The following is a 12,362-nucleotide window of genomic DNA, read 5'->3' on the forward strand; positions in this document are numbered from 1 at the left end:
TATTTGAACTCCTCATCTTCATATTATTACAATAATAATAATAATATCAACCGAATTAAAATTCAACCACCATACTTTTTTGCAGCTGGTTTTATATAGCTTTCTCAATTTTGGTTTAGATACAATATATTTAAAGTTAAGAATATTACCTGCTTAATTAAATTAGTTTGAATCTATGACCTTTAAATTGATGTAACAACATAAGTGTCGACTAAACAAAGATTCAGCTACACAGTTGGTTAAATTAGAGATTTTGATAAATATTCGTAAATTAGATTAAATTTAATGCTTTGAAATCTTAAACACAAAATATTAATCAATATAAATTTTAAAATTTATAAATGTTTATAATTTTTTAACATGAAAAAAAATAGCAATTAGATATTATTAAACTAGTTAAATAACCTAATTTAATGAACCTATACTAGAAATTGATTAAAAAAAAATTCAATATCCATTACAATGATATTACATAACAAAAAATTATCAACTAAAATCTATTAAGAGAACAAATATCATCACGGCAGTATATAGTAACATCTGACAACCTATATGTATATAATTATGTTCATAATACTAGAGAAATCTAAAGTATTCTTTAAACATTGTCTCTGAAAATTCACCCAATTAACATCATCTCCTTCATTTCATCTTCCAAATCATTATATATATATATAAACCGTATATATATACCTTCATTCTCCGGCAACCCCATTTATGTATAATCAAAGGCATGGCTGGTATAGGGTTCAAGGGCTACCTCGACCACTGGTCTCAACTCATCCAAATTTCCATTACTAAACACATCGACATCGCCATTGGGGTGGTTGCAAAAAGTGGGGAAATTCGTGGATGTAAATGGAGCTTGCTGCGTTGACAATGGAAGAGTGCCGCCGTAAAGGAAGTAGTTTCTTGCATCAACTTCGTCCATGTCTGGTTTGTTACCCTTTTGTTGGATGACTGTGTCACAAAGGCTCTTGCACTTGTCGTAGCTGTTTTGGCTTTGAGAAACATCTTCCATGCTGCTACGACAAGTTGTGGGATAATCAGTTCCGTTTTGTTTGATTGTCGTGGTGGCACTGAATTTCCAAGCCGCCGTTGATGCCACCGTGGTTGGTGGGTACTTGTTGTTTGGCGGGGTTCGTTTGAAGATTCGACAAAGCGTCCAAACTTCCTGCATGCATGCAACTATTAGAACACTGAGTTGTCTTTTTCGCTAGGTTTCGAATAGTCCCTTTTTTTCTTTTTTTTTCTTTTCTTTCTGTCCACATGAAATTGAAAGACCTAACAGCGAGGAAACTTCGTAATAATCTAGTACGACCAAAGTACTTATTACGAAAAAAAGTACAATGTGACAAGGAAATGTGGAGTTATAAAGTCAACAAATTGAGATTAGAACTGTATAAAAATTTAGGGATTATCAAAAGTAAATTGATAAATTTAGCATATTCTAGTTCTATTTTTTTTCGGATTAATTTGATCTTCACCTTTTAAAATTTAGTTAAATTAATTTTTTTAAATAAAAAATTAACGAGCTCATTGAAATTTTAATAGCATTATTGTGACAATTGGTGTGATAATTTATATATACTTTATAAAATTAAAAAAAAATAACAAATTTTAAAAAATTTAGAAAATTTATTCAAGTTAAAAGTGAAGTATTCATAAACTGACATGCAAGTTGACACATTATTGTCATTAAAATTTTAATGGTTCAATTAACTTTTTCATCCAAAACAAAGCTATTTGACTAAAATTTAAAAATTATAGGCTAAAGTAAAAAAAAAAAAACCAAAGTGGTAAAATAAACAATCCTATTAAGAACTAAATTTATGTTTATGAAAAAAAAACCCTCGATGTTTGAGAAGTATAAAATAGACATTTGTATGCTATTGTTCTATTTATAGACAAAGACATCATAAATAGATTCACACATAGTTAATATGTTAATAATTCCATGGTGGAAGGTACGGATTTCGTTTTCGGGTCTTTTATTGGTGATATGGTGCAAGTTATTATTTAGGGTGTGGATTTTTATGGTTATATTTTGGTATCATAAGTTGTAAGATTGTACAAAAATTATTTTATCGTTGACCTTTCGGTTTGTTTACCTTTTTCGGGTTTAATGAAATTTGACTAGCTAAGCAAAAAAAAAAAAATTATTTGTTCAATGTAAGAACTCTTTTCTAATACATAATCAATAAAATTTAAGAAGCATTTTTTTTACGTATCTAAATTCATTCATATGGTAAGTATATTAATATACATATTTTTAAATATGTTTCGCTTTAAATTTGAGTCCGCATCTAACATTCAAAGTTATGGTTAAACTGATACTGATTTAGAATTTAAACCATAGTAAAACAAAGTAGAAGAATTAAGAATGTATATGCTTACCGCTTCTTGGGCATTGGTGGTGTGGTTCCCATTAGGGGGAAGGCGAAACTCATGCATCATCCAATCGGTCTTGGTGCCCTTGCCGGCACAGCCTCGATAGTAGACAAGGGATTTCTTGAGCCCAATGCATGTGCATAAATGCTGGTGCTGATGACGATCATGCTGATGATGGTGATGGTGATGGTGATGATGGGGTTCTTTGGTTGACGATGAATAGATGGGCTTGTCGATGCCGGTTGCCTTCCAAAACCCTGAACCGGTCACCCTATTTGGCCTTATGCTGTTTCTGTATTTTCTTCCTCTCTTGCAATAGAAATACCATTCTTTTTCTCCCACATTGCTAACTTCTTCCTCAAACCATGCATAAAAAACACATTTCATCATTATTATCATTCAGTATTAATTAATCAGCTTGTATAGGTTAAAATATGTTTCAATTTTTGTACTCTTTCTACATTTAAAATTTAGTTATTTTACTTTTTAGATTTATATATGCAAGTTCAATTGTTAACGTCATTAAAATCATTCTGTTCAATTTATGTAATAAAATAATGATATTATAATAAACCTGTAATTTAAGAGACGAATTTTAATTGTGACAACAATTTGACTTGCTTTTTTAAACTCAAAAGGACTAAATTTCTTGAAATAAAAGTAGATGGTTAAATTCCGAATGTGCAAAAACTATAGGGACCTAGCAAGGGCGAAGCCTAAAGTTCTTTTAGGGGTAGAATTAAATTGTATATTTTTATGAGAGCTAAAATACAATTTCACCATTTTAATAGTTTATATCTTTATAATTTTTTAATGACTAAATTAAACTTTTATTTTTTTAAGGGGGCAAAGTGAAATTTTACCATATAAAAATTTAAAATTATATACATTTTAAAGCACCAAAAGTTAGATTTGCCATTTTAAGAGATGGTTGGGTCTGCTGCCGCCCCTGAGGCCTAGGGCAAAATTTAACCAACTCTATATAATACAATGCATTAGTGTAATTTAAGATATCATGTTGGAGTATTATAAATAGAGAAAATAATACTAATAGTGATTTTGAGAAAATTTTTTCTTCTAAGGAGTAAAGACTGAAATTTCGCTTTTAGGCCATCACAAATGCTTGCTATGTTTGACTTGATCCAAGATGTTAAATTTTTGTTAGAAAGAGGGGAAAAAATATAATGATGCTGAACCATTAATTGAATTAGTTCGACTAGGCAGAAAAAGGGTTTTATTCATTTATTGGACATTTATAGTTATGGAATGGTAGGCCCAAAGTATGATGAAATCCATCATTTTAACCACAAAATGTTCAATAAGTTCACATTAATTGTATCTTCTCGTACAATTTTATTTATGTACTATGTATATAAATAAATCTGATGATAATTGATAAAATTATTAAAAATAAATTTTAAAATATTTAAATATTTTTAATCAAATAAAATTATTTTATTAATAGGAAGTGGAAAAAAAATACTACAAAGGTGGGTCGATTTCTTCGAAAGAAATTTTCATATTGTTATCAATTAGACAATTGACTGGACCCCCAACAATTGAAGGTATTGTCTTCAAAAAGGTTGTCTCTAGTGCTTTGTCGAAAGCTAACGTAATGTAAGTAACTATCTTGAGGACATGGTTAGGGGCTCGAACCCCACCGACGGTGAAACACTCACATCTCCTTAGTGGGTAGCCATATGGTCGAGGTGCTTTGGCTCTCTGAATCAAGCTTTCAGGACAACCACTCACGACACGCTACTTTTGGCAGAACACGAAAGACAAGATTCTTCTCAAACAACAATACCTTCAATTGTTGAGGGTTTGACTAACTGCTTTCAAATACTTCTAAAGAAATTGACCCACCCTTAACTGTTATCATTTTTTTCCTTGTTAAACTGAAATTGGAGATTAAATTTTAAATTTATTTCAAAAAATTGGTGAGGATTTCCTTTTCTTCAAAGCAAAAAGGTTTAAACAAAGTTTAATTTTATTTGATGAATAGAGAGTGTGTAAAGAATATAATAAGGAATTACCCTTCTTGTTTTTTCGGCCAAGGAAACAATAAATTATAAGAAGAAAAAGGTTTTCCCATTATTTATTTATTTGTCAAAATATTTTAAATAAAAAATTAGCGAGAATCAATTAAGTAGAGGAAATTACCTCATCAAATGATTATGTTAGTCAACTTTTTAGATTCTTAAAGTAAAATTAATAGAGATTAGAGAGATATTTTTTTACTACAAAATTTTATATAAAATAAAATTAAATATTATAAAACTTTAAAGGTAATTTTTCTTTTATACAAAATTTACTTCTATCAATAACTCTTTTTCACCTTTAAATTGTTCATTCGGACTAATAAATTTTTTTATTACTAATTGTTATAATTGTTTTAAGATTGTAAATTTACTACAAGTCTTTGTATTTTTTTTATGAGTTATCTAATTTTATCTTTAAGAATTTTATTTTTTATTTTTAATATAAAAATAAAAATCTAATTATTAATACCGTAGCAATTCTTTCAAGCTTATTACAACATCATTTTTTTTAACATTACTATATTAAGTGAGTATTATTTTTATTTTTTTAAATATCACATTAGCAAATTTAATATTAAATTTTAAAATTAAAAAAATAGAACTAAATTCTAAAAATTTGAAGTATAAAGACTTGAACCATATTTTAAGCTTGATTTTATAAATATTTACTTTGTAATATTAAATCAAATATTAATATCTATAAAAAGGAGATAATATAATTTTTTAACCTCTGAACTTGACAACTGAGTTCACTTTGGTACTTGTAATTTTTTTTTCTCATTTGAGTTCTAAACTTGGAATCTATCAGTATTTGATGATATGACTCATGTTACTAGAACAATACCGAATTGGACAAATCGAGAGTTGATTGATATAATAGTCTAAACAAATAGATTGAATCGATTGACTTGAAAACTATTTGAATTTGATAAAAGTAAAAAACAGGAACAAAAATTGAAAGTTGAACAAGTTAAACCAGTTTAATAAAATTTTTATTATTTAAACTTTTATGAATTTTTATTTAATTATTTAAGTGATGATATGGTGCAATTTCCGAGTATCATGTAACCAATCTTTTATATATTTCAAATTTATGGATTAAGATGAATTTAGTTATTAAATTTAAATGTCAAAATAGACCATATATATATATATATAAATATTAAAGTTAATTTAATTACGAAATTGAGTGAAAAAATTATATTATCTAAAAAAACAAATAGTTTCAACTGAAGAAACGATCAAAGATGTTAAAAAAAAAAATCAGATACTTACTTGGAAGATCCCAAGGATCATACTGATAGATATCAATCTGTTTGATTAGTTCAATACTGATCGGTTTCTTCTCCACCTTTCTTCTCAGATAAAACCCCACGAGTTCTTCGTCTGTTGGGTGAAATCTAAAACCTGGAAGCTTAATTTCTTCCCCGTTTCTTTTCTTTTTATTATCATCAATTGAATCCTCCATTAATCTCTCTCTCTCTCTCTTTTCTCAGTTTATGGTATATAGTTTTTTTCTCTGTTAACCCAAGTCTCTCAAAGTGGCAGGAGTGTTTAGCTTATTATAAACATGGGGGGGTGGGGGGTTAAGTCAAGACAAGACTTTTTGATTAACAAGTCTTCCATTTACTGATAAAGTAACCTTTTTTATTCTAGATGTGATTATAACAAAAGAAAAATAAAAAGCATGAATGTTCTTCTTCTTTTTTTTTGCTCCTATTAGATCAGGACGAACATAAAGAATTGATTAGAAAGATTAGATATGAATCGTAATTTTACTATTATATTAATATATAATTTCATAAAATATTTAAAGGATTAAATGATAAATCTATCATTTAGGAGGGATAGTAGATATTACCAATTCCCCTTTACCTTTGTTACTAGGTCCGATAATTACATTAAATTTTAATTAAATCTAAATTAATAATATATTTTTTTATTGATGTTTTTTAATTCACAAAATTTGAATATGAAATCTTACTTAAAAGTATTAAATTTCTTATCATGCGACTCAACAAATGTTAGTAAATGATTTTAAAATTTAAGAGAAGTGTTGCATTGTACAATTAAAGAAGTTTTTACACCCATTCCAATCTTTTTGCATGATCAATATTTTAATGATTAATTCATTGAATTTATCAATATAAATTGTATCAGTCAAGCATGTAAATTTTTAAACAATTATAAGTTTTATTTATAAAATAAATAGTTAAAAATTATAAATTCACGTCAAGTTTGACATACATCATCTATATAAATAGAATATAAAATATAATAACTGGATTATTAAAAATTTAATCATACAAAATTATATAGAAAAAACATGATTCAGTTATCATTTTAGTATCAATTATCAAGATTTTATAATTAAACATGTATATTTTAATTTTTTAATTTATATTACCTGGAAAATGTTATAATTTTTTAAAAAAATTTAAAATAATTAAATAAACCAGAATATTGTATGTAAGTCTAGTCAAGTGGGCAAAGACAATTGACTATTTAGAAGGCATATGAGATGTCACTTGGCATTTATGGGTTGAAATTGTAAACGGGAAATTTTCAAAGCTTAGGAAAATATCTTCGAAAATTCCTACATCAAAATGCAGATTTTAATACAAAATTTCTTCAATGCAATTATATATATATATATATATGGGCTCTCAGTTTCATGGAAATTGCCATATGTTGGAAAATAAAGTTTCTTAATTTTTAAGTTCAAGAATATAAGTTTTTATTTGAATTTCAATAACGAGTTGTAAGAAGATTTTTGTAAGTGTATTCTACAAAATAATTTCATAGCATCATCATTGTGAATTTCAATATTTATTAATAAGATGGTTTTAAATATTTGCTTTAATTAAACACTCGTTAGTAATTAAAACTGTAAGTATATTTTAAATATTTTATTAAAATTGTAAGTTACAAAATTTATTTGATGTATTACTTAAAATAAAATGTGGAATATAATTAGATTTTTTGATAAAAATAATATAATATTAAATTAAATAGAATAAAATAAAAATAATTGAATTTAATCTCTATTAATTGATAAGTAGCTCCCTATCTATTTATAAATTTTCATACTTTTTGTAGAAATAATTCTATTTAATAATTTTTATTGTCAGTTATCGAACATGTTTAAAAAATTTAAATTACTGAAAATATTAATTTTCAATTGATTGAATTTTTAAAGTACTTTATCAAATAGAGCAGCATCATAATAATAATAATAATAATAATAATAATATCCATTTAATTATTCTCCTAATTAGTTAAGATTTTGATGATTTTTTACCTCAAAATTTTGGTAATGATTTGGAAATCAATTATTATTTACAAGGCACTTAAAATTTACAAATTAATTCTACAAAAAAGAAATTAAAAATTAAGTTTCATTAATTATTGCATCAAATATAATAGTTAGTATAATAGTAATCTAATTAATCATCATACTTTATAATGATTAATTTTAATTGTATTATTTATATTATTTATAATTGTAATTGTAATTATTAGATGAATTCAACAATTTCTATTGAAAATAAGCCAATAAAAAAATAGAGTACATCTCTAGGGAAGAGAACATAGAAACGGATTGCATCGTCAAGTTTACTTTTGACTAAAGTGAGGATCTGGAGCTGTTAGCAGAAATCTCATTGTTTAGTTCTGGCTAATTGTATTTATTTTCTCTATTTTTTTATTCACCAAAAAAAGTTCAACATTTATATTATTTTTTCCCTAAAACTTGTGTATCCTTTTAAATATATATATACATCAAATTATCATTTTGATCCTCTACTACGCTCAACTTTTAATTTAATTCTTATATTGTAATTTAATGTAATTACTTCTTTCTATTTTTATAATAATATTAATTAATTTAAATAATTAATACAATCAACAATTTCGATTAAAACATTGGCACAAATGTTTTTTTTTTATAAACATATTTTTCAACTTACCATGTTGATATGTGTGTATATATGTTAGAAGGGGATGTCTCCAAGAAAAATCCAAATCAATATTTTAATTTGAACCTAGTATAAGGACTAAAATTAAAATTCCACCATATATAAAGGGGTCTACGTCATGTTGATATCATATGTTCTATGACATTTGCAATTAACAAATTTTATACATTTGATTTTCCAAAATTGATTTGTTTGATGTGTAATGGAAGTTTTGTTGTAAGCATAACCAAAAGACAAGTGAAGAGATGAGAGATTCGTCCATATGACTTTTTAGAGAGATACAAAGAGGATATTGGAATTTTATTTCATTACGGAATGGCCATTGTCCAATCATTTTTAACCAAACTCTACATGATTTCTTAACTAACTATGGTTTAGTTAAGTTTCAAATAATTCAACTCAACATTTACTACATTTCACTTTAAAATAATATTAACATTTACTATATTTAGATGATGAATATTAATTTAGATTTGACATGAATTTTTTTAAAAAAATATATGAATTAAATTGTAAATAATTATATACGTATGGCTTCATATAGATTTAATGTGTTATAAAAACATTGTCATTAAAAATTAAAAAAATTTTGTTTTAAACATGTCAAATTCAAGTAGTTCTTGTGATAAATGCACATATGATTTCAGCGTGAGTTATGCGCTTTAATTATGCTCCATGCTAGAATTGAGTTGGCAACAATGCTATGTTGGTGGAAACAATCCTTACTGGATGTGCAGTTCAAATCAGATTACATGAGTTGCGGAACATTCACCAACTCCTTCGCCACAATTGGAATGCGCATGTCCGACACATCTCTCGATTTCATAATAGAGTAGCAAATGACATGGCCAAGATCCCAATTGCTGGTACTAGCAATATGCAAATATTCGATACGACCCGATTCCAATGCCGAGTTTATTGATGGAAGATCGAAATAATTCTGATACTTTTTTGTCTTAAAATTTTATTGTTGTTGTTTTGGTTGTTTCTTTACTATCTATCTATCTATATATATATAAAGATAATGTATTTTTAGAACTCGATTAAAATGTTTTCAAGTTTAGGAATCAATTTAAAATCTGAACTTTTGTTTGGAGATGTCTCACGCGATTAACCGAAAAGAATGAATGTTTTTTTAAGGATACAAGTACACTATTAAGAGGTGATGAAGTGGCATTCTCATAGTGCCATGTCATCACTTGAATTTTTTAAATTATATAAATATATTTTCAAATTTGACATAATAGTTAATTTAGCCCTTAATATTTTTATATTTTGTCATAATGGTAAATTTGATCGTCAATCTTTCAAAAATAGTTGAATTGTGATTTATTTAAACATGGCAATGCATGTTTACTTTATGCTTTTTTTTCATGCTTTTTTTTTGTATTTTTATAAATTTTAAATTATTTATTGATATGAAAAATAGTGTTATGCCAGTATGAAGTATACATGGACTGCCACGAAGGTTTCCATGCCAACATTGTTAAAAAATTAATGTTTTAGTCAACATTTTGAATTAAAAAAACAAATTGACTCATTTTGAAAAGGTTAATGGTCAAATTGAGCTAGAAAAAAGAAAAAAAACAAAAATATATAGAGGTTGAGGGCTAAATTTATCATTATGCCTTTATTTTGTTATATATATATTTTAAATTTTTTAAATATTTTATATAAATTCTTTTAAAAAATCAAGCGATGACATGATAGAATATTAAAATGCCACATCATTATCTCTTAATGGAGTTAGCAAAAAATTAAATCATTCTCTCTTAACGGAGTCAACAAAAAATTAAATTATTTAATAGAATCCAAATTCAAAGATAAAAAAACTTTAATGATGAAATTAAAATATTCAAAGAGCCCCGTACGTTAGCTTGATGGTCAAAGTGTTTACTGTCTCAAATGTAGTCTAAATTTAAGTCGCACTAGTCGCATTATTGTTAGGGCTTTACCTTCTTAATGAAAATTAAAATATTAAGAGATTAAACATTTACATTTTTTGAGACCAACCCTATTATTGACGTAGATTCTTATGCCAATTACAAGTTCACACATCACCACATTGAGAAGTCACCAATTATAGCCAAATAATTCGTTAAATTTCCCAATTATGTTGATAAAAAAATTATAAAACAAGCTTGGTCAAAACCCAAAACATAGAATAAAAGAAATATTAAACAAGAGTTTGGGCAGAAAAGGAAAAAGATTTTCTTGGGATTTTATATAGTAATTAAACTTGTTGATTGTGATTTTAACCTAAAATGAAGGAGATTCATTTGAAGGAATAGGTGGGTTCCCATAAATTTATGAAGTAGGTGAGATTGCATGGGATTTATACAATTCACAAGTCTAATAGTTTTGATGCTCCTTCTACCTTTTAGCCGGCAATCGTATGATTAATTTAACCATTCTTTAAATATCAATTATTTACATCAATGTATTATGGTAATTTTCATCTACATTTTTTTGTGGTTTCAAACTTTTTCCACGACGTGTTTATGGTTTTTTTGGGATTAATTTATTAAAGGTCCCTAAGATATCGTTGATATTTTAAATTGATCTCTAATTTTTTTAATTGAGTTCTTAAAGTATCATCAATATTATATCAATTAAGTTTTTCTTGTTAGTTTACACATCAATTTAGGTGTTAAATACTAGTCTGGAGTTGATGTGAAGCACATTAAAATGCTAGGATCAAATTGCAAATAAATGTTTACTTGAAACATAGAGGTAAAAATGCCCCTCCAGTCCCTCTCAAAAAAATTAGAGCAGTTTAATCCCTTCCAATTTCAAAAGTGAGCAACTAAGGACGATTACATCATGGAATTAATATTTTTCGTTAATTGTACATAATTGTGATTGATATAATGACAAATTTAGCCCTTAAGGTTTACACATTCTATTAATTTGGTCTTGATTGGGCAAATTTAACCAACAACATTTGTGTAAATGTGTAAAAATTAAGGTTAAATTTGTTGAATTTTTAGAACTAAGGCCAAATTGAAAAATATGGAAACATCAAGGCTATATTTGTTGTTATATGAATCAAAATTATGTACAATTGATGTAAGACATTAGCATCGCGATAATTGTCCTTAGTTGCTCACTTTTAAAATCTGCATGGAGTAAATTGCTTTGATTTTTTTAGAGGGACCAATTTGCTTAGTTTCAAAATTGAAAAGGGCTTGGAAGGTCTTTTTACCTGAAAAAGCCTTTAGTTAGTAAGACAAGGAGCAAAGTAAGGAGAGGTAATGTGTAATGTTTGTTAACGGAATTCAGACACAATGGTCCTACATCTGCGAAACCTCACTCAGAGAATGATTTGATTCAACAATTCATCCAATACAACTATTAGCTAAAGCCCAAACTACTCTTTACACTCACAGATATTTGTGGCCGCAAAGTCGAACCTAAACCATTACAAATCACACTCTCAAATACCTCACAATACAACCAATAGAGCTCTCCAAAGGATACCTAAAAGTGTGTCATAGAATAACAACAAAAAAACACAGTAAAGGCACCACAAGTAGTCTATTTATAGGTTGATATAATAATCAATCCAACAGGGTTTTAATAAACTTTAAAATCCTATTTAAAAGCTAAAATTATCCCATCAATTATACTAAGTATTTATCACATAAAAATCTTCATAAATCAATCTTTCGATAGCTCCAAAACTCTCTCAAGACATAAGGATAAGGATAAGGTTAAACATTTTCTTCACTTTAAATTTCTCATTGTCGAAACCCTTTTTTTTTTGAAATCGACTTTTATTTTAAAAAATAAAAATGGAAGTCGCTACCAATTTTTTTATGAGGTGTGATCGGATCACCTCGTAATTTAATTATTTTAATAAGAGGTTTGATTTACTAAAATGATATTTTTCAGTCTACAAAAACCCAGAAAATAGGTTTGGGAGTCGGTTACGCAGGAGGAAGGATTAACA

General features: G+C 26.8%; 1 protein-coding gene across 2 annotated transcripts; it reads right to left on the reverse strand.

The window, feature by feature from the left end:
* Nucleotides 1–406: 406 nt before the first annotated feature.
* Nucleotides 407–5,980, reverse strand: LOC121202901 (transcription factor JUNGBRUNNEN 1). Of its 2 annotated transcripts, none has more exons than XM_041117583.1 (3): nucleotides 5,709–5,980; nucleotides 2,398–2,744; nucleotides 407–1,174 (listed from the first exon to the last, which is right to left on the reverse strand). In XM_041117583.1, exons 1-3 carry the CDS (start codon nucleotides 5,899–5,901, stop codon nucleotides 716–718), a joined length of 999 nt encoding a protein of 332 aa, XP_040973517.1. In that variant the 5' UTR covers nucleotides 5,902–5,980; the 3' UTR covers nucleotides 407–715. The 2 variants fall into 2 exon arrangements, with proteins under 2 accessions (XP_040973517.1, XP_040973518.1); XM_041117584.1 differs by having other exon boundaries at nucleotides 448–1,174; nucleotides 2,398–2,741.
* Between the last annotated feature and the right edge of the window lie 6,382 nt (nucleotides 5,981–12,362).

The sequence above is a fragment of the Gossypium hirsutum genome, chromosome A07 (assembly GCF_007990345.1).
Source record: "Gossypium hirsutum isolate 1008001.06 chromosome A07, Gossypium_hirsutum_v2.1, whole genome shotgun sequence".
In the NCBI taxonomy this organism is placed as follows: domain Eukaryota; kingdom Viridiplantae; phylum Streptophyta; class Magnoliopsida; order Malvales; family Malvaceae; genus Gossypium; species Gossypium hirsutum.